The 23,444-nt window shown below is 38.9% G+C and overlaps 1 protein-coding gene across 2 annotated transcripts in view; it reads left to right on the top strand.

Annotated features, from left to right (window-relative positions):
• The window catches only part of TPD52L1 (tumor protein D52-like 1), a 58,970-nt gene extending 35,775 nt beyond the window's left edge, over positions 1–23,195 (top strand). The window contains exons 3-4 of one of the 2 annotated variants that reach the window (XM_006878980.1): positions 1,956–2,057; positions 23,067–23,195. In XM_006878980.1, coding sequence (XP_006879042.1) covers positions 1,956–2,057; positions 23,067–23,076 — 112 coding nt within the window. In that variant the 3' untranslated portion in view covers positions 23,077–23,195. Of the gene's footprint in view, positions 1–1,955; positions 2,058–9,175; positions 9,219–23,066 lie in introns of those variants that run through there. The other variant, XM_006878981.1, reaches the window with a different exon arrangement.
• Positions 23,196–23,444: the final 249 nt, after the last annotated feature.

Genomic DNA, 23,444 nt, shown 5'->3' with positions numbered 1-23,444 from the left:
GAGCAAGAGCCTGTGGTGATGAAAGAGGAAGTTCAAATTGCTCTGGAGGAATTGGCAAAAAGCAAGGAGAGGGACATCATGTTTGGCAGAGTGGAGGGGTGGCGAAGGAGAGGAAGACCTTCGATGAGATGGATTGATTCTGTGAGTGGAGTGGTGGGAATGAGTGTGTTTGGGATGTCTAGGATGGCCCAGGATAGAACGGTGTTCAGAGCTCTTGTATATAGGGTTGCTATGAGTCGCAAGCGACTCGATGGCACATAACAGCAACAACAAACATATCCATTAAAGGCTGAGCTTCTCTAATGGTTCAAATCTGAGGGAATAAGTTGGGCAGTTTGCTGCTTCTGCAACTTCCAGACTCCAAAAATCTGCTGGAAGGTCTGCTATGAAACGACGCTGACTCAGCAGCAATTAGTTGAGGTGCTTTGAATATTACATTTAGGAATGGATAGTTTGTGGGAGATGGGATGGTGGAAACAGAAGTGGAGAAATAAAGGAGGTTCATATATATAACTGTTTCAATATAGTATCAAGTGTTCTCAAAACTTTCATGTGCATGTAGTTATTGTAGGATATGTGTGTAGCTTTGGAAGAACTAGGTCCCAGAGTAGCACAAGCAGTTTGTAGTCAAAAAGGGGACTCTGCTGTCATAGTCCATAATGAGTTTTTAATCCAAAGAAGTCACATGTTTTCTGTAACTCAAATCCATGAGGATCTCTGAAGGAGAAAAATGAGTTTTTCTACCCCTATTGTAACTTATAGTCTTGGGAACCCAGTGAAGGGTCACTCTGAGTTAGAACCCAATTGATGGCAGTGAGACTGACTTATGGTTAAGCCTATCCAGTAGTGCCTTGAAAGAAAAGCCTGGCAATCTGTTTTTGTAAAGATTACAGAAGGGAAAAAGCACAGTAAGAAAACTTTTACTCTTAAATAAAAGGGATCACCATGAGTCAGAAAGGACTTGATTAAAATAGGTTTTAATAAATCTTTTCTTTGACGGGGGGAGGATTGTTGATATCTTTTTATTCATTAGGGTTTATTTCACATTTTGCCAAATCACTCTTAGAAAGTTATCAATCCTATAGGAAGCCCCACTATACTCCCTGTCAGGTTTTTTGCTCCAAATCATTTTGCCATATTACTATTATTTGCAATTTAGAACCTCTTGACCAGCTCTGTCCAGGCTGTCTCTGTAATCTGTTTGTTCCTGTCACCACACCCATCTGAGCCTCCTGCCAGCACCAATTCAGAGGAGCATCCCCTGCACTCAGACCCTTCCATTCATTGAACATGGAGTTTCTCCTGGATCTGTCAGAGCTGGAGATGGGAAGAAGAATGGCTTCCTTGCTTTCAAGGAGCCACAGCTAGTGGGGATGTTGACTTACAAGCAAAAAACCTGCAAACTGTATTCCTAAAATTGTTTCTGACAAAAGGGCCTATATTGACAACAGATAATATGCCCTTGTTATCCCCAGCTATAAACAGTAGAAAATAAGTTAAATAACGAGTCATGGTTTTTGTCTTTTTCTGATTTTATTTAAACTAACCAATAAGTCAAAACTTAAATTTCCCTTTGAAATGTATATTTCCTAATTTCTCTGTTACATAGAGTTCCTTACAAAAAGATGTCTTAGTAGATTAAGTATAACAACTTCCTCCTCTGAGCAGTGCCCCTCTTTGTAACTAAAGGTGACCACATCCTATCTGGGTGTGTGCATGGATATTCTTCCTGAATTCAGATCTCATTGTATGACTTTCCCTCCAGTGAAAAGCAGTAGGTAGCCCATTATCCCCCCAATGACCATGGGGAACACTTACTTCTGTAGACCATCTTCTCCCTAAATCTGTTAAGAAAGAGTGTTTTCAAAGTAAGCAAGGAAGAAGAGGATAAATGTTTGATAGAAGCCCAAGATATACAAATTATGTTTCTTACTGTTGTTCTGCTTTCTGTTTAGCTACAAGAAAACACATGAGACTCTGAGTCACGCGGGGCAGAAGGCGACAGCAGCTTTCAGCAATGTCGGGACAGCCATCAGCAAGAAGTTCGGAGACATGAGGTACTGGGGCAAAGAACCCTGGGGGCAGTGTAAAGTTCTTGGATTTCTAGCAGAGGCTGCTTTACCTATTAGCTGGTCTCCATAATACACTCTTCTTATCAGGATTGTTATTAATGGGGTAAACGTCCATGTGACTGCTATAATGACTGTGATAAATTTTGCACATGAGATATTTTATGCCTAAAAGTAAACATTGGGCCCACTCCCAAAGGTGATACTTCTGACATCATTCAGACCCCATTTAATAAAAGAATAGAATCTGTAGGATGCTTTATAATCCCTTTTATCATTAGTAAATAGAGACTTCTAAGAATGAAGGATCTGCATGGAGTACAAAATGCTTTGAAACATTTTCTCAGTTACTATTTTGTAGGAGTCATTCTAGTATTTTCCCCCCAGTGCTATAGACTATGCAAAGGCTGTGTGGATAGTAACAAATTGTGTATAATGTTGAGAAGACTGGAATCTCAGAACATTTAATTGTGCTCTTGCAAAACATATACTTAGACCATAAAGCTGTTTTCTTTTTTCTTCTTTTTAGTCTGCTGCCGCCTAAAGCTGTTTTCTGAACAGAGCAAATATATACAAATTTCTTTTTTATTTCTAAAAAAAAATGTACCAAATGCTATATACTTTCTGGTTTTTTCTTTTATTTTAGCAATATACTGTGACTATATTAATAAACGGGCATTTGACTGTATGGATTGTGACAACTTATGGCTAACATTGAGAAGAAAGAGAATCCCAGAGCACTTAATTGTATTCATGAGAAACCCATACCTAAATCAGAAGGGTGTTGTTCTAACAGAGCAAAGGAACCCTGAATGTTTTAAAATTAAGAATGAAGTGCATCAGGGTTGTATTCTCTTTCCATACCTGTCCAATCTGTATACTGAACAAATTATTCGAGATGCTGGACTCCGTGAGGAGGAATGTGGTATCAGGATTGGAGATTCATTAATAACCTGCATTATGCAGATGATACAATCTTGCTTGCTGAAAGTGAGGACAACTTGAAGCACCTGTTGCAGAGGATTGCAGAATACAGCCTTCAATATGATTGTATCTCATTGTCAAGAAAATAAAAATTCTTACCACTGGACTGATAGGCAACATCATGATAGATGGAGAAAAGATTGAAACCATCAACAACTTCATCTTACATCAATAATTAACCTCCTTGGTACCAGCAGGCAGGTAATAAGGAGATATATTGCTCTGAGAAAGTCCACATTTAGGAACGTCTCTAAACTACTGAGGAGTAATGATGGCAGTTTGAGGACTAAGGTGCATCTGTTTCAGGCCTTGCTCTGTTTTATCACTTCCTATGCTTCTGAGAGATAGACAATGAATAGGGATGATAGAAGAATTGATGTCCCTGAGCTGTGGTGTTGGAGAGCACCGAACATCCCATGGACTGCTAAAAGAACAAATATGTCTTGGAAAGGGTGCAGCCAGAGTGCTCTTTGGATGCAAAGATGACGAGGCTTCACCTCACATGCTTTAGGCATGTTGCTAGGAGAGGCTATTCTTTGGAGAAGGATGTGATGCTCAGAAAGGTGCATGGAGGGTTGGTGAAAGAGAGGAAGACCCTTGACCATGTGGATTGACATGGTGACTGCTGCAGTGGGCTCTAGTGTGTCAGGAGGTGCAAGGATGGCACAGAATAGGGAAGGATTCAGATCTGTTGTTCATAGGGTCTCTATGGCTTGTATTCAACTCAGTGGCACCTAACGACATGTTGATAAAAGGAAGTTTGGTGGCATAATTCTTAGGGAGAAAGGCTCTAACCTCTTTCCATTGGAGTAAGACGCACCGTCTGCTCTTGTATAATTTGCAACCTCAAAAACTCAGTGGAACTGTCATAAGTTTTGTGGTGGTTTTTAAAATGTTAGTAAATACTCATTATACTTTCTTTTTTTAATGGCTATATAATCTCCCAGTATATTACTATAGCAGAACTATGAAATGAGTTTGTATGTGTTTGTTATCTCCATCATAATGTAAAACAAGGTAGATTTTTAACTGAGAATCAAATATTCTCACTAGAAACATGGGGGTTAGAATGGAATTTTTACTATTTTCATTTTTTATATTATATATTAGCAAGTTATCTTTCACAGAGTTACTCTGATTTCTTTTTCCTTTCCTTTTTTTCTTATTTAGTTTAATATTCATTTGTCTTATATGCTACAAGAGATTTTTCCTTGTTTTTGTTGTTATGTGTTGTTGAATCAAATACAACTCATAACGACTCTATGAATAACAGATACAGGGTTTTTAATTCATTTTTTAAAAACTTTTAAAATGTATTTTCTACTTCTTCTTTTAAAAAGAATCTGTGTGTATTTCTTTCACTGGATTCTTAAACTGTTTATTCCTAAAGGACCCTGCAATTTTGATACCTCAAGGCAAATATCTATATTTTGTGTCTAAACTGGGTTTTTTTAGTTCCAGAAATTGTGATATACTCAATATTCATGCATCAACTTAACAACTTGGGGCTTAGGGCTAAATAAGTACAGGTACATTAGTCTGAGTTTGTCATCTTTTCTTCATTTTACTACTGTTAACTTTTCAATGAAAAGTAACTGAAGTTCCTCCGAGATAGGGTGTGAGGAACAGGTAAACCTGGATTATTGCTTAGCCCTAAAATTATTACAAATAATATTTGCAGTAATTTTAATGGCCAAAACATTTATTTAAACAAATAATTTCTTAAAGTAGGAAGGACCATTGCTAAATATTTAGATCAAGGAATCTGCAGAAGAATCCTGATCAAAAGGGGGGAAATATAGAACATAATTTAAAATTCTAATGAGTTCTAGACTGGAGCAATGGAATATAGATGAAATCCTGAAATTATTACCCTTAGATAATCTTTTAACAAAAGTGTCCTCTAAAGTCTTCTTAAAATGAGAATTGAGCTTAACTGGTGAAAAATGTCTGCATTGAGCTCATTTAAGAACTAGGTTATATCTTGACCTCTTTTTAAGAACTCTCTGTATAGGATCAGATTGGCAACAGCCACTTGAAAGCTTAAATATTTATAAATATAGAATGTAAGCTGAATTTATATGTATGAAGGTGGAACAGAATAGTATCTATTTTGCTATATATTTCTCCACAACAAAGTAAATAAAATTTAGAAAAACGAACAAGGCAATTGTTGATAGGTAAAATCTTTCACTTTAACACAGTGACCACAGCACATACCTCAACTAGAGCAGTGTTTATCTAAAATATGTTACAGACAATTCTGAAGCTTGTTTACAAGACCTATTCCCATATTTCACCTCTCAGAGTTTATGATTCAGCAATTCTGGGGTGAAATCCATGACTCTGCATTCATAACAAACCCCCAGGTGATTCTGCCTCAGGTGGTCAGGTTAGGAGGAAAATTGTAAATTAGCTTGTCTGCACTTGAATGTTCTAATTTATAAAATAGGGTTGCTCAACATTATGGAGTATTTGTAAGAGCACCATGTGTTGAGCACTTAACAATTGCTAGTTTTCATCTTTATTAAGTAGCCCTCTTAGTTATAAGGTGTTCCCACATATTAGAAATTAGAGTTTACTAACACGAGTATTTCTTAAAACTCTGCTCATTTTTTTTAAGTAATAAAAAATGCAGCCAGTGTTTCACAGCTGCAAGGCAGTGGCAAAGTCATGTCTCTCCATGCTTGGGTGTAATAGCCATGTTGTGTTGATGGTTCTTCCCCTGGCTTGAAGATAAGAGTGAACCTGTTTCCAAGGATTTATAACTATTTGGTTAATTCTTGTTCTTCACCAAGGATTAAATGCTTTCGAGATAAACTGTGGCTAAAAATACTGGCAGAATGAAGGTTGGAGTCTACAGTGAGTTGTGGTACTAACTCAAAGGCTGTCTGTGGGTCCCCACCACCAAAACTCCCTGAATTTATTCAGAATGTGATCCAGGGGCTACAGGTCAGGGGTGGAGCATTTGCCTGTAGAATGGGATCCAGCACGATGAAATGTCTGGTAGCGGCACATACGTTTTTAAAAGCCATTCAGCCCCTCTCTAGATATCTCGCTATATCCAGGGAATGATGAGAACTAGTTGCTATGGCGTTAAATCTGACCTGCGGCAACCCCAGGGGTGTGCGAGTAGAACTACATCCCACAGGGTTTTCACTGGATTAGTTTCTACAGGTGGCTTCCAAGCTTCTCTTCCAAGGTGAACTCCCTTCTCTCTGCACACCTGAACTTCCAGCCTTTCAGTTAGCCACTATTTACACCATCTGGGGAACAACACTTCGAAAACTGGCAAAATAATCTTTAAGATGCATTGAAAAGTCAGTATCTTCAAAGAAAAGTAGGGGAACCCAGACCCACACCTTATTAAGTAAGGGATGGAATTACCAAATATTTCTTTGTTGTTATTATATAGTGTCAGGTTTGAACCGACTCCCACTTGACCCATCAGTGGGTTTTTAGAGGTACTTAAAATCGCAGGGGGAAGAGATTGTGTGTCATTCTCCCATGGAGGAGATGGTGGTGGATTCAAACCTTGTGCCTTTGAGTTGGCAGCTCAACTCCATACCACTAAACTAGCAACAATATTGCTGTAGAGCTCTTAGAAAAGGGTGACAGGAGCAGTGTGTTCGTTTCTTTGCACCCTAACATGCTAACTCTCTCCTGCTCTTCTCTCCTGTGCTGCCTGGCTGCAGATCTCACTCTATCGGGTAAGCTCCGTCCTGGACACGAGCAGGCCTTGGTCAGCTCCCCTGGGCCCTTTGGTTCCTCTCACACTGTGTCTCAACCACAATAACTTCTGCATTTTCTGGAGTTAATGACCCATTGAAATATACTTCTTGTTATTAGGAGCCCTCTAGGATGACCCTCAGCGAGATGGAGTGACACAGTGACTGCAGCAGTGGGCTCCAGTTGGTCAAAGAGGATGAGGATGGCACCGGCTAGGGAAGAGTTCGTATCTGTTGTTCACAGGGTCGCAATGAGTAGTACATAACACCTATCAACTATAACAGCAGTCAGCTTATAGTGTTGTTATGTACTCAGCTGCAAACCAGAAGGTTGGTGGTTGGAATCCACCCAGGGACTCTGTGGAGAAAGACCTGGTGATCTGCTCCCCTAAAAATTACAGCCTAAACCCCAGTGGGGCAGTTCTCTCTCCTCCACCACATGGGGTGATAATGGGTCAACAAGCACCACAAGGGCACCCAGAACATCACCCAGTCTTCCTCCCTAGGAGCTGCTGGTTGGGTTTGAACCACTAACCTTTTTTGTTTAATCATTGCACCACCAGGGATCCTTTGAAAATCATTTAGGCATGTTTCTCATTTCTGATTCTACACCCATTTCACAAACTGAACAATCTCGTAAGAATCTGCCTATAGTGTTTCTTATCATACCAGCAGATGTCTTTGCCTTATCTACACCTAGAATTGGAAGAGGAAGGAAAGGAAAAAAAGAGAGCCGAAAAACAGAGCTTGGTATCTTTTTTTAAAAAAAAAAAATCTAGGAAGTAATGTTGAGAAGTGGAAAATGGTTTTCTCTAGATGGTCATGTTTTCCTCAATTTCTTCTGTTACTAGTGAAAAATTTACCTTCAATTTTCTAGCTCTTCTGAAATTGAAGGGAAGAAAGGTCACTGGAAACACATGTATGTTAAGAAATGTGCAGCTTTTCAGCTCCAAGACTCCAATGCATCCTTCTTTTAGCTGGAATGATCGCGCGCGCGCACACACACACACACCCACACGTATGTAAGGAATTCTGATTGTATAATGAACTGTGTGTGTAGCTGCTAACCAAAGAGTAGACAGGTGGAGTCCATCAGCCCTTCTGCCAAGGAAAATGGACAGTCTCTAGTCTTCTCCTATAAAGACTATCTTGGAAACCCAGTGGTAAAGTCCTCATAAATCAGCATCAAATACACAGCAATGTGCATGGTTTGGGGTTAAATAGATAAATTTGGTCAATTATTACTGTTAAGAAAATGGAAATTAGATTGGTAGTAATGACAAATTTAGCAATTTTTCAATTGTTTCTGAGGAACTATTTTGCTTATAGTGTTTAAACAGTGTCTGAGGAAGACTGTAAGTATTGCCTGAATATCTTAGCCCATGTCTCTTGCGGTCTACTAAAGTGTGGACGATACCAACTACCACACTGACATTGCCAGGCTCTGAGATGGTGAGAACTGACCTGTTGGAGAACTGTCCCTGGAAAACCACCCATGTTTTACCTCCTCCTTTCCTCTATCTTGATTTCTGAGTAAAATTCATATAGGAAAGAACAGACAATAAGGGGGAATAGTAGTCAGGTCTGGTGGCTGAGTGGTAAGGAACTGTGCTGCGAGTGCAAAGGCACACAGTTCAAATTCACCAGCTGTTCCCCAGGAAACTGGCAATCTCCTCCCCTGCCATTCACAGCCCCTGAAAGCCATGAGAGGCTCAGTTCTGGGTCAGTTCTGACTCGATGATAGACAACAATAGCAATGTAATTGGAGTAAAGGATTAAAAGACAAGAGTCCCTTAGAATTCTGAGGAATTTGTATTTGTTTGGAATGTTCTTGACAGTTACTCCAGAATGGATGCTATGTCCCTCCTTTCATGTGGACCTAGTGGTTCATTTGCTTCCTTGATGTTAACTATGTACACTCTTTTGGACATGCCTTGCTACAGTGCAACTGTTAGCTTTTGTCTGGCTGTCTCTCCCTCCCATCCCCTACAGTCTTTGCGAGCAGGAAAAGGATAGAAAGACCTTGGTTGGGCCTGTAGAGGAAGGCCAGGGGATACAGGACTGACTGGAGGAAACCAAACATTCTACTCTGATTTCCTGGGAACTTACCAAGAGTAAAGTAATCTACAACAAAGGGCCATCTCTTCTTCCTTTACATCCTTAGAAACGGCCCCATTATGTTATTGTTGTTGTTGTTGTTGTGTGCTACCAAGTAATCTGTGCCCCGTTATACCCAATGAAAACTAATCCTGTATTAATAGAATGGGCAGAGCATATTTCAAGCATTTGCATTTCTGTTTTAATACTGTGAACAGAGTTTTTTCATGTACTTACGTTATGCTGTTTTCTCTTTTCTTTCTTTCTCCCCCTTCTTAATCTGCTTTTTTCTTGAAGCTACTCCATTCGTCATTCCATAAGTATGCCTGCTATGAGGTAATGTGTGCAAATTATTTTATTATTGCAGAATGTGTATAGAGTTACTTTATTGACATTTATTTTGTGTGGGTTTTTTTCCCATTTATTTAAAGTGGAATTTCTGAAATGCTGTGAACTGTCTCATTCTCTTTGCTGATGATCTTTAGGAATAAAGTAGAATACAATGGAAGTGCAGGGTGGTGGCATTGGGCTTTTGAATAGGTCATCTCTTTTGTGTGAAGCAAGATGAACCTAGCCTGTCCTAATCTCCACCAGGAAAATAAGACTTGTGTCGAATGGCCATAGAGCCATAAATAGTGTAATCTGTGTAAAGCACTTAGGACAGGACCTGAAACATTCCAAATTCAATGGCAATGGTTAAGGTGTCTCTTATTTCAGAAAAATGAAATGCAACTATAGGAGAGAGTTTAAGCAAAACCTAGAATATTAACAGCATTACAGTCCTAGACAGGATGTCATTTAGACTTGTCGAAATTAAGGTGAAGCGTATGCTAAGCAATAAAAAAAATTCATTAAAGTGACTAACCAGTGAAATTTGTATGAGAGGCTCTTGTAGCTAACTGTCTTTCTTCATGTTTTGTGCCTTCATGATAGAATCAGGTAAAATCAGATTAAGAGAGCACACAGGAATAAATGTTTGACTGGAAGTCAGAAAATGCACGTTGTCTCTTAGATCTTCCTAAGCCATCAGAAACTGCCACAGTAATATCAGTTTCATCATGCTTCAAAGAGTCAACATGAATATTCTGATCAAAGATTCCATAATTGAAAGACTGTGCAGTCACCTGTGTCTGGCAAGTTCAAATCCACAGCAATTCCTAAGAAGAAATTGTGAGCAGTCACCGCTCATCCTTTGCAGTCTCAGAAACTCAGTGGAAGAGTGTTGCTACGTGTCAGAACCAACTAAAACCAGCCATGAGTTTTGAATATATATTACATGACTTAAATTTGAATTAAACTCTGTGAGTGATCCTCTATAATGCTTCTAGTATATAGTGAAGTAGTAGTAGAATTATACTTAAAGGATTCAAAATTATATGTTGTTAAATGCTGTCGAGTTGTAGGCAACTCATAGCAACCCTATGAACTTTCTTAATTTCTCCAAGTTCGTAGGGTTTCCAGAGGCAAGCTATTTCAGAAGTGGATGCCCCTCCTACTTCCAAACTTGTTTTGATTGAGAAGCTCCTCCAAACACTGTCTGCTATGGGTGACCATTATCTCATTTGGCACATCAGGGTCACAGTGTTCAGCATCACAGCCACCACGAGCTACCTCTGTACAGCAAATGGACAGAGCACTGCTATACCACCTAGAAGAATGTTTGACCAAAAACAAAAACAGACATGAGGGACTCAGATTAAAATCACCCACCTTTGGCTTGGTAGCATCACATTTTTGTCCATTAGGCGACGTGAGCTCTCTCTAAATTCTATACCAGAATATATATCTATATATGTATTGATGCATATATACACTTGTATATACATATATATGCCAAAATAGAATTTTGAGTCTCTCAACTATCATTCCACTAATGTATATGTCTGTTCATGTATTGTTGTTGTTGTTTGGTTGTTACGTTAGAAATTTTAGATACATATAAGTGTGTACTTATATGTATGTATGTGTATATATATACATATACATAAGTTATTGTTGCTGTTCAGTGCCCTCCAGTGGACTAGTGCTCAGGATGATTCTATAAATGACTAATAGGACCCCCCGTGCCTTACTCCATTCCATCCTCATGGTCTCCAACAAGTTCAAGTCCATCACTCCAGTCACTGTCAATCCATCTTGTTGGGAGGTTCTTTTCTTTTGATGACTTTCTTCCTTTCCCAGCATAATGTCTTTTTCCAAGGACTGGCCTCTCCTGACAACATGTCCAAAGCTTAGAAGTTTCACCATCATCGCCTCTAAGGAAGATGGTGGAGGGACTTCCTCATGGACAGATGTGTTGTACAGTCAATACTTTTCTCCAACACTGCAATTCAAAGACACTGATTCTTCTGTCATTGTCGAAGTTTGAGATGCAGAGGAAGCAACTGAAAATGCCATGCTCTTGATCACCTTAATCTCTAAACTGACATCTTTGCTCCTCAGAACTTTGGAGAGATCCTTGTCTGAAGATTTCCCAGTGCAGCATGTTTTGTTGTTTTGGGTTTTTTGGTTTGGTTTGTGTGTGTGTGTGTGTGTTTTAATTTCCTGACTAACGATGTTGATTGTGGATCCAAGTAAAAATAAATAATGGACGGGTCCAGTCTTTTCTCCATCTATCTTGATGTTGCCTATAGGTATCATGGTGGGAATTTTTGTTTTCTTGATGTTAAAGTGTAATCCATGTTGAAGGCTGTAGACAGTTTTTGATCTTCTGCATCACGTGTTTTAAGTCCTTCTCACTTTCAGTATGCAAGGTTGTGTCATGTGCATAACACAAGTTGCTGATGAGTCTTCCTTCCATTCTGATGCCACATTCTTCTTCATACATGTAGTCTAGTGTCTCTAATCATTTGCTCAGATGAGTTGTAGGACAATATAAATGGATGTCAGAAGAGACACTTTGAAACCTGCATTAAAATGTAAAGGACCTAAAGCAAAGGGGAAAAATGGTGAAGCAAGAACTGACCAGATTTCAAAGGTCAGTGCAAGAAGACAATGCAAGGAAGAATGTGCAAGAGCAGGCCTTGGAAAGCTAGAAGGGAAGAACACATCCTGCGTTTCTAAAGCTGAAAGAACTGAAGGACAGATTTAAGCCTGAGTTGCCATATTGAAGGACTCTACCAGCAAAATCTTGAAGGAATATGGGAAGTATCAAGAGAAAATGGAAGGAATATACAGCGTTACTGTACCAAAACGAATTGGTTGATACTGAATCACTTCAAGACCTGGCATATAACCAAGAGTCAGTGTAATGATAGAAGAAGTGCAAGCTTCACTAAAGGCATCAGCAAAAGAGTAAGGAAACAAATACCAATTGACACTTTTCAACAAACAGATGTGCCCTGGATGTCTCCAATAGGAAATGCCAAGAAATTTGGAAGACAGCTACCTAATCAACTGGAAGAGAGCCATAATTTTTCCCACTCCAAAAAAATGTGATTCACCGGAGTACAAAAATCACCAAAAAGTATCATTAATGCATAATGCAAGTAAAATATTGTTCAAGATTATTTAAAAAACGGCTGGAGCAGTACATTGGCAGGGAATAGAAATTCAAGCTGGATTCAGAAGGGGCTCTAGAATGAGAGATATCATTGCTGATGTTAAATGAACCTTGGCTAAGAGCTAGAATAATAGAAAGATGTTTACTTGTGTTTTATTCACTATGCAAAGTCATTGGACTGTGTGGATTATAATAAATTATAGATAACATCGAGAAGAATGAAAATGCCAGAACACTTAACTACGCTCATGTGAAGCATATTCAAAGAACAAGAAATACTTACCCAAACAGAACAAGAGAACACTTTCTGGTTTAAAATGAGGAAAGGTGTGCATCAGGTCTGTATCTTTTCCCCAAGTATAAATATCTATGCCTGTATATCATTTTGAGTCCTTCAAATATAATTCTACTAAAATGTGTATATGTATATGAAGCTCTGATGGTCTACTGGGTAAGGAAATGTGATACCAACTATTCAAGCCTCATTCTGCAATACTGAAGGATGTTGTGGGAAAAATCTTGATCCAGGAATCATCAAAAGAAGAGGGAGCTAAGACACAGAGTCACTGTGCCAAAAAGAATTGGCTAACACAGAGCCATTTCAGGAAGTAGCATATATAATCAAGAACCAATGGTGATGAAGAAGGAAGAAGCTTGCACTGAAGGCACTGCCAAAAAAAAAAATAAAGCCTCAGGAATTGATAGGAAACTAGTTGTAATATTTCAGCAAACAGATATAATCCTGACTGTGCTCCCAGTCTAGGCCAAACAATTTGCAAGACAGCTACCTAGCCAGCTGAGTGGAAGAGATTCATATTTGTTCCCATTTTGAAGAACTGCCACAGATTCAAGTTGAATTTAAAAGAGGCTCTGGTGCCAGGAGTATCCTTGCTGATGTCAGGATGGATCCTGATTGAAAGCAAAAAATAACAAAAGGATATCTGTTTGTGTTTTATCAACTATGCAAAGGCATTTGACTATGTAAATAATAAAAATTATGGCTAAAATTTAGAAAAATGGTAATCCCAGAACACAGTTATGCTAATGTGAAACCTATACTTGAGCCAAATAGCTGTTCTTTGAACAGAAAAAGGAAATACTGTCTAGCTTTAAATCAGAAAGGCTACTTCCTTTCTCTGTATGTTTTGTTGATAGGGAACAGCCAGAAATTCAAGCTGGATTCAGAAGAGGTGATTTATTTGAGGGATATCATTGCTGATTTAAAATAGATCTTGGCTGAAAGTAGAAAATCAATGGATGGATAGATAGATAGATAGATAGATAGATAGATAGATAGATAGATAGATAGATAGATAATTGAAACAACTTCATTTACTTTGATCTACAATTAACACCCTTGGTATCAGCAGTCAGGAAAGTAAGGAGATGTATTGGACAGGGAAAGTTTGCAATTAGAGACCTCTCCAAATTATTAAGGAGTAATGATGTCAGTTTGAGGACTAAGGTGCATCTGATTCAGGACAAGGTCTTACTGATCACTTGCTATGCATCAAGAGCTGGACAATGAATAAGGATGACAGAAGAAGAATTGATGCCTTTGAGTTATGGTATTGGAGAAGAGTGCTGAACATACCATGGACAAATAAAAGAACAAACAAATATGTCTTGGAGAGGGTACAACCAAAGTACTCTTTGGAGGCAAGGATGATGAGGCTTCACTTCACATACTTTGGGCATGTTGCTAGAAGGGGCTGTTCCTTGGAGAAGAACATGATACTTGGAAGGGTTGAGGGTCGGTGAAGGAGAGGAAGACCCTCAGCCACGTGGACTGACATGGTGACTGCTGCAGTGGACTCTAGTATGTTAGGAAGCATGAAGATGGCACAGGATAGGATGAGGTTTAAGATAGGGTTACTATGAGTTGTACTCAACTCGACAGCACCTAACAAGAACAACATATAGATCATATATATATGGATTGTGTGAGTGTGTGTGTGTGTGTATTTGTTGTTAGGTGCCACTGCGTTGACTAAGACTTACAGAGACCCTGTGAACCACAGACCTGACCTGGTTCTGCCTGCATCATCCTCATGCTCGTGCCATGCTAGAGCCGTTGTCAGTCACCGTGTCCATACATCTTGTTGACAGTCTTCCTCTCTTTCACTGACCCTCTTCCTTCCCCAGCATGTCTTCTTCAAGGACTAGTGACTCCTGATAACATGCCCCAAATGTGTGTGATGAAATGTCACCATCCTTGCCTCTAAGGAGCACCTTGTTTGCATTTACTCCAAGACAGATTTCTTTATTCTTTTGGCTGTCCATGGGATGTTCAACACTCTTTGCTAACACTACCCTTCAAAGTTATTGATGTTTTTCTGTAGTCTTCATTATTCATTGTCCAAAGTTCAGATACACACACATGCAGTATACAATTTTCACTCTTTTAGGTATAATCCCACTAGTATTTTACCTTTACATTGAAACAGTAGAAAAGATTAGTTATTGGAATTTAACTCACATTTAAGTCATGTGTAAGATGCGATGCCAAATTTGGATGTACTGAACTCACCATAGTTATCATGCAGCCTGGATACAAATTAATTTCTTTTTGGATAGAGTGTCATCACGTCAGGGGTTAATACCCAGCAAAGCCAAATTCGCTAAAAAAAATGTTAATTTATGTTAGTTTTCTCCCGATTGATAGAATCAGAACCCTGCTTTATCCTATACCTTGTGATAAGACCCATATTTTACAGTCATTTTCCCTTCTAATACTTATTTTCCTAGGCTGTTTCTCTTCTTTTTTACTTTGTCTGCATTCGAAAGAGAGTAAAAAGTGGTGAATCAATGATAATAATGTTTAGCTGAATTATTTGACTTGAAAATGATCATAGTCCTTGGTGCTGAATACTGATGCGAACTCAAGTTTCAAGAAACATTGTTTAACTTGGTGATATTGTTCTTAATGGTAATATCATTAAATGGTAACAACATAAGACCAAATTCAATGCAGAAAACTATTATACCCCAAACTAAACATAGAGCTCTACAAGCAACAAGATAGTATACAGGTTATTTAACACAATGATTGAGCCACAAGTCAAAACATCAGCAGGTTCTGAAGAATCTATCTGGTAAGAGAAAAAGAAATAAAGGTATTCTCTTTGAAATGAAAAGTAAAAATGTGGCTCAAGGCACCATTTATGACAAGGCATTAAAGGAGTTATGGGTGTATTCCATTTTGAAATAATGAAAGCATTGACTTTTAGAAGCACTGCCTCATGGAAGTTAACAAAAAAAAAAACCCAAAACATTTTCTAAGACAGAAAATGAAAGAAAAAGCTTCCAAACTTATGATCATTTTCCCCCCTTGAACTATTTCTGTCATGCTTCACATTCACTGAAATAATAAATAACTCTACATCTCCAGGTAGGAAAATTCAAATATTACATTATTCAGACAGAATTTCTACTGCTTAGAAAAACCTTGAGTTACAAAAAGAAGTGCTGTGATAGAAATAGATTTACTTAGTAAATGAGAAGTACGCAATCTTTCATTCTTTTACTTCAATAGAAATAATGTACAGTGCACTGGAAATTATTGAGCTGGACCATTGTAAAATGATACCACGTAAAGTCATCAGTAGTTGCAATTAGTAGCATCTGATAGTCATTGCTAAAAGTGACATTACCTATTCTACAGTTGACTCCCTGACCTTTTTAGAATTATACGTATCAGGTTATGCTTTGTGCACCTAATCTAGCAGAAGCGAAATATTTGAAGCATGGCTGTGTAGGTGGTAAACAGGCAGCCAGCGCTGCTACCGAGGCAACGTTTACAAATAAGAGCAGACAATGAAACAGCATGGTTGCTAAGACAGCTAGGTCTTTGGCACTGACCTCTTCTCTTTTCTTATTATTTTAGGAATTCTCCTACTTTCAAATCATTTGAGGAGAGGGTTGAGACAACTGTCACAAACCTTAAGGTACAGATGAGTGAATTCTGCATGGTTGAGTCAATTGAACAGGAGAGTTTAGTCATTGCTTGGGCTAGTTCTGCAGGGGTTTGTGTTGAATGACTCTGTAAGCTCTTTACTGGTCAGAAGTCTATTTGTCCTCCAAAAGGTAAATATGTGAGAGAGAGATGAAGATGAGATAAAGGATATGTGACTTTGAATTTAGCATGAGAGCACAAGTTCAATGACAGGTTAAAGCCCTTCTGGGTTAGTGTGACCTATTCAACAGCCATCCACACCTGTCAGGGACCCAGAATGGTTTGGTAAATCTCCATTCTGAGCACAATATGGTTATCATCAAAGGAACCAAATGTATTCTTTCCAAATATATTGTTCTGTAATAATACAATTGACCTCTGGGGATAAATTGGAAATACTCTCTATTACATAGTAGAACGAAAACTGCAGTCGAGTCACTTCCTACTCACAGAAACCCTCCATTGGGTTTCTGGGCCTGTAAATTTTTGTGGGAAGAGATGTCCCATCTTTTTCCCTCAGAGCAGCAGGTGGATTCAAACTGCCAACCTTTTGGCTAGCATTCCTATGTGTTTGACATTATGCCACCAGAGCTCCTCTGTCACATGATATTTGATGCCATTGAGTTGGCTCCCATGTATAGTGACCTGAGAAATCTTACCTGTGCCTTCCTTAAATCTCTCCAGTACCTGAGCCATGGGAGTTAGCATGTCAGTCGATCTCATTGAGGGTCTTCTCTCTTGCTTACCTAGGAACCATTAAATCATCCCATTTATTAAAATTGTTGAAAAGGAGGGACATCTACTGTTGTGGATACTTCTCCTGCTGGAATATTTCTTAGCAAAACAAAACGCTCAGAAAATCCTGTTGAAAAATGGTACCTCAGCTTTGGCTTTTTTTAGCCTTTGATCATCCAAGGAAGCTCTGGTAGTCTAGCGGGTAAGGAGTTGTACTGCCAACCCAAAGGCAAGTGGTTTGAATTCATTATCTGCCCCAAGGGAAAAGGGTGGGCAGTCTCGTGATTTACAGCCTGGGAAAACCTATGGGAGGGTCAGTTATGAGATGGTTCTGACTTGATGGCAGTAAGGGTGCTTTTAATCCAAGGGAGATGAATTCTTTACTTGATAAGATCTGACATAGGAAAAGTTGTAATTTTTAGGCTTTCTTTAGAAGAACTGGATATGAAGAAGCAAAAGAAGAATAAAGAACCACCCATTTTCATTTGCTTTTAGGAAATCTTGGTAAGCTCAAAGCTCGCATCTGATCTAAGTGTTTGATTCATTCCCTCGGTCTCTTACTTTACTCACTGCGTCAGGATGGATGTTGAGGACACTGTTTTCCCCTTTGAACACAAATCACTAACCTAGCTGCTTTATGAGCCGATGTCAAGACCTCTTGAACATGAATCTGTGCATGCAAGATTCCCTCTGGGTTTAGCAAGACTCCCATCCACCTCCTGCCATGGCCAATAACTGCTTTCCTTTTCTCTATCCACTCCGGCAGTGGTGAGGAGCTAATAATCACGCTTTGTGCAAAACTCTCCTTTTCCCACATGACTAAATAATAAATTTGTCTAACCCTGATTTATGTAGTTTATTTTCAGCAGAGTGTACTTTTTTTGTTTTGAAATCTCCAGGGTTTTTATGTCTTTCTTCAGTTTTCGAACCCAAAGCTGCTTTCTCCTGAGGGGATGAGAGAGTCAGGAGGATGAGAGAGATTCCTTGCGAGTCTACACGCTACCTCTCTCTTCACTTGCACTTTGTTCAGCTTAATTTTTAAAACATCGCTTGTGAATCATGCTCATATTTGTGTTCTGATAGAAATAATGTTCTCCTGTGAAGTCCATCTTCTCACACAATCTGTCACATACCAACCAGATGGCATTTGTACCCAACTGATTGTTCTCCTTTATACACAGTTCTGTAGGTAGTCTGATTTCCTATCAAAAATGTCCCAGCTCATCATAATCCTATGAAACTTAGTCCTTCTGTCTAAATTTTTGCAATACTTTATGACATCTCAGCTAATTTTACCAATCTAGTCAATGAGTATGCTTTTGGTTTCATTCAAAATCAATGTTCGTGGTGGTTTGGTTTTTATTTTGCTTTTTTTTAATTTTATTTTTTTCCCTATTCATTCATTGTTGCACTTTTATCCCTTCCCAATTTCCCTCCATTTCACTCTTCTCTTTGAAAAGTAAAAGAAAAATTCTTTCATTGATATACAATCCCTGCCCCCAAGTCCACTCCACTTTGCAGCTTTCTTCCTGGACTCCTGTCATGACAAGAATACCTAATCATATATCCCTTTTAAACAGTTCTTTCCCTCATCTGTTTCAATGCAGTATACATAATTTATCCTATATTTCTCAGTCTGCCTTCAATCCCCATTTCAATTCTGTTTTACAGCAGTGGCACTATGCAGTATTTGTCCCTTTGTAACTGAGATATTTCACTGAGCATTATGTCCTCCAGGGTCACCCATTTTGTATAATATTTCATGAGTTCCTTGATTTCTACTGCAGCATAATATTCCATTGTGTGAATATACCACAGCTTCTCTATCCATTCGTTTGTTGATGGATTGTTTCCAACTCTTTGCTATTGTGAACAAAGTCACAATAAACATGGGTGTTCATATATCTGCTTGGGTGGCAGTTATGGTTTCTTTGGAGTATATTCCCAGTAGTGGAATTGTTGGGTCAAATGGTATTTCTATTTTCAATTTTTTGAGAAAACAACGTACAGCCTTTTTTTACAGTGATTGCACCATTTTGCACTCCTACCAACAGTGAGTAAGTGTTCCAGTTTCTCCACAACCTTGCCAGCATTTGTTGAGTAGTAAGAATGGCAAAATTTAACAGAACAACAAACAACAATGTTACTGTTTTTATGTTGAGTCAGAACTGACATATAGCTGACCTTGCAGTGGATTTTTTAAAGGCAGTAAAATCTCATGGGAGGAAATGAGCAGCTGGCGTATTCAAACTACGTGCCTCTGGGTTGGCAGCACAACTCCTAGGCCCCAGCGCACCCATTTAAAAACCAATGTTATTATTGTTGTTAGGTCCTGACTCAAAGTGATCCTGTGAATGACCGATATGAACCCTGCATCTTCCTGTGCCATCCTTACTATCTCCAGCACATTTGAGCCAGTGTGTCAATCTCCTTTATTGAGGATCTTCCTCTCTTATACTGACCCTCTACCTTTCCAAATATAATGTCTTTTTCAAGAACTAGCTCTCCTAACATGTCCAAGAAGTGTCACTGTCCTTGCTCCATGGAGCACCCGGATTTTACTTTCCCTAGAACACACCTGATTTTTATCTTGGCAGTCCATGGGATATTCAGTACTCTTTTTCAACATTACAGCTCAAACACATCAATTCTTCTGTCATCTTTAGTCATTGTCCAACCTTCAGATGCATAACAAATACAAATACTTGAGAATATCATGGCTTGAATCAGGTGTACCTTAGTCTTTAAACTGTCATCATTGCTTTTTAGTACTCTGGAGAGGTCCCTGATAGCAGATTATCCCAATGTGATTCATCTTTTGATTTCTGATACCAAAGATATTGATTGTGGATCCAAGTAAGAGGAAATCAATGACAACTTCAGTCTTTTCTCCATCTATCATGACGTTGCCTATTGTTCTGTTAGTAAAGAATTTTGTTTTCTTGCTGTTCAGAGGCAATCCATATTGAAGGTTGTAGTCCTTGATTTTCTGCAGCAAGCACTTCAGGTCCTCTTCACTCTCAGCAAGCAAGATGTTGTCACCTGCATAATGCAAATTGTTGTCGAGTCTTCCTCCAATCCTGATTCATCTTCATAAATTCCATCTTGAATGATTTGCTCAGCATACAGATTGAATAGGTATAAAGGATACAGCCTTGGTATGCACCTTCCTTCACTGTAAGCCATGCTGTGTTCCCTTGCTCAGTTTAGGCGTCTTGACCTAGGTTTACATTTCGCATGCGCACAGTTTAAATGCTCTGGGATCCCATTCTTTTCAATGAAGCCCATAGACAAGTTTAAGAAGTGTCAGCTCCAGAATCAACTATGTAGTAAAGCAATCACATCTGGGCTTTTCTGAAATGCTTCAGTAGATCACCATAAACTCCATCCCTCTCCTTCATTCTTCATGCAAGTAAACAGAGCAAATTTTTAGGGTACCAGCTTATTTATGAATACCATCCCATGGCCAGAATCAAAACACCTTTCTATTTAAAATAACATAAGGTATGTTATAATTTCTGTTACTCTATCAATCAGCTATTTTTATTAGGAAATATCAGGAAACCCAACTCATAGCTCAAAAGAAATTTTAAGCAAAGAACAACTGTATTTTCAGGACAGAGTGACAAAATATTTCTGGAGTGAAAAATAATCACAGCTGGAAGTATCTAGGAGAGGTTTTTAGACCATGTTGCTATGTAAGCAGATCCCGGACTAATGTATTTCAGTGTGCAATGATTTAAATCTACATAGCTAGGAAACACCTTTATTTGGCTCCTTTCTTGCCATTGTTTATTTCAAACAGGTTCCTTCATTTTTCATTTTCAAGAGGTGAGAGAGAAGAATGAAATAAAGCTCAGGATACTGCAATAATTGGTATTCATCTCACCCAACACTGTGTTCGGTGTGACTTATTTTATAGAAGAGAATTTAAGTGTGTGTGTGGGGGGGAATATTAAGAGTGAAATGTTAAATGATTGCACTGATGTGATCGTATTTGTAAGAATTAGCTCTAAGGAAAGACTAAGCATAGGGAAAAAAATCACAGAGTTGAAAATATTCTTCCTTTCAAGGACTAAGAAAATGTACAGAGAAAAGGAAAAATTTTAGATGGCCCTTAATTAAGAATTATTTTATATAAGTTGAAGTGGTTGGGGGAAAATAAAAATGAGACTATTTTTCTGTGAAATTGTTGTTGTGTACCATTGAGTGGAAAGCAACCCATGGCTGACCCTCTAGTGGGTTTTCAAAGGCATTTAATCTCATGGATGGAGACAGCCCAGCTTTTTCAATCCCATGGATGGAGACTGCCCAGCTTTCTCCCACAGAACCGCTAGTGGATTTGAATAAATGTACCTTTGAGTTTCCAGTTCAACTCCTGACCGTTAGACCACTAGTTAGAAAATGAAATGACATGAAATTCACCTTTCAGCGTCTAAACATAAAGTTGTATTGGTACGGCCATGCTTATTCACGTAAGGGATTGCAGTTCAGTGTCATAGCACTAGGTCTCTTCTAGGCCTAATTCTACCCTTCATCAGAAAAGTTGCGTATTTACAGCTAAGCCTGACTTGCATGCGTAAAAAGCTATCTAGTTTTGCACAGAAAGTTTTCTGATCCCCTTCCCTAAAACCTCAGAGAAGAGTGGAAAAATCTCAATTTTATAGAGAAAAGAGCTAAAAAGACATGATTTGGGATTTCCGTGACAACAAAGAAACGTGTTCACTTGCTTTTGTAATGACTACGTTCACCTTCTTAAAAGTATTTTTGCTGGTGCTCTGCTTGCTCATGTCAGTGACCACTTGGGTGACACTGAGGTGCAGGTAACAATTTGGCAATAGCAATGTAATTATCTATTCTCCATTACTTCTTTTCCCTCCAAGAGGATTTCCATATTTTCACCAACTAACAAAAGCCTATGTAACTATTGCTATGACTTGCAGTTATGAATTATGCATTTTTATATTATATATTCTTTTGAAGAGCTTTTTAGTAAGGGACTTTAAAAACTAACCGTATTTTGAGGGAGCTCTAGTAATGCAGTCCATCGACATTTGCATGCCAACAACCTTAAGGTGGCACCTCTCTGGTGGTTCTCGGTTCCCTGGCAGCAAGACGAGCAGTCTCCTCCCATGAGATTTACAGACTCTGAAAATTCCCTAGAGGGTCAGCTGGGAGTCAGTTCCAGTATGAGGGTACATAATATTTTAAGGGCCACTTCACATTTATAGTCAACTATCCAAGAAGGTGTAAAATTATTATTGTCCTAAGACAAGACCCACTGCGTAAAAGACTACACACAAATAAGGGGGTTGATTAGACATCGTAGTTAATTGATGACATTAATCAAAGGTAACTAATTTTCTAAAACAAAATGTTGAGGGGTGATCTTATGAAAAACAATGTTTTGTAAACTTTGACTCAAATAAAAAATAAATGTTAATGATAAAAATAAAGTGCAAAATGATACAGCTACTGGAGGGAGGAGACATACTACACCACGTGGCAAAGCCCAGGTAGAAAGCCCTGTAAATAGAGCCCTTTTAAATTAAGCCCCTTTAACTGGCTATGATCAGTAGTAACAAATATCAGCCCTGGGATATTCCAGTAGGAAGCCCAAGTTTAGTCACTTAGTGGCATTTATATATGTATAAAACTGAGGGAATTAAATGGAATTCCTGTTCCCATTTGTGTGCAGGGGTTCTCGAGGGAATTGGATGGATCTTAAAATACCCAGAGTTTTACTCCTGAAAAATTTGAGAATCTTAACCTAGTTGTAAAGAAATGTGTGTTGGCCCTCTGATAAAATTTAAAACATCTGGAGTCCTGTCCCAGAAGCTAAGCTTGTGTCTCTACCATCTTTTACATCTCTCTATTGGGGGGGAGGGGTAAAATACAGTACTTCTGAAGGTAAACTGCTCAGATCTTTGCATTCTTATGAAACCATAACAAAACCAGTAATAACTTTTGTCTTCCTCTGTATTTGCCGGTTTCAGACGAAAGTAGGCGGGACAAACCACAGCGGAGGCAGCTTCGAAGAGGTGCTCAGCTCCACGGCCCACGCCAGCGCGCAGAGCTCCGCCGCCGGGTCCCGGCGCCCCGAGGGGGAGGAGCTGCCGTGTTAAGCTCCTCCCACTGCAGCCCAGGCCCCGCCCGGGGCCGACCTGCTGCCCCGCCCCTTCTCCCGCCCTGCTTCCATGTCCACAAGAAGACCAAAATCCCGCTGGGAAAAGCCAAGCCTCCTCATTGTTATTATTCTAATGGCCGCTCTTCTGAGTTGAATGAAGTAATTTCCTTTTGTATATGTACTAATAGGCTTGTCCACCAATTTACAGAATCCCTATTTTGTCATCTTTTAAATATCCTAAATCGAA

Source organism: Elephantulus edwardii, unplaced genomic scaffold (genome assembly GCF_000299155.1).
Source record: "Elephantulus edwardii isolate Elephantulus edwardi_28Jun2011 unplaced genomic scaffold, EleEdw1.0 scaffold00002, whole genome shotgun sequence".
In the NCBI taxonomy this organism is placed as follows: domain Eukaryota; kingdom Metazoa; phylum Chordata; class Mammalia; order Macroscelidea; family Macroscelididae; genus Elephantulus; species Elephantulus edwardii.
The sequence above is the reverse complement of the archived record's forward strand: the minus strand, read 5'-3'. Positions and strand labels throughout refer to the sequence as shown.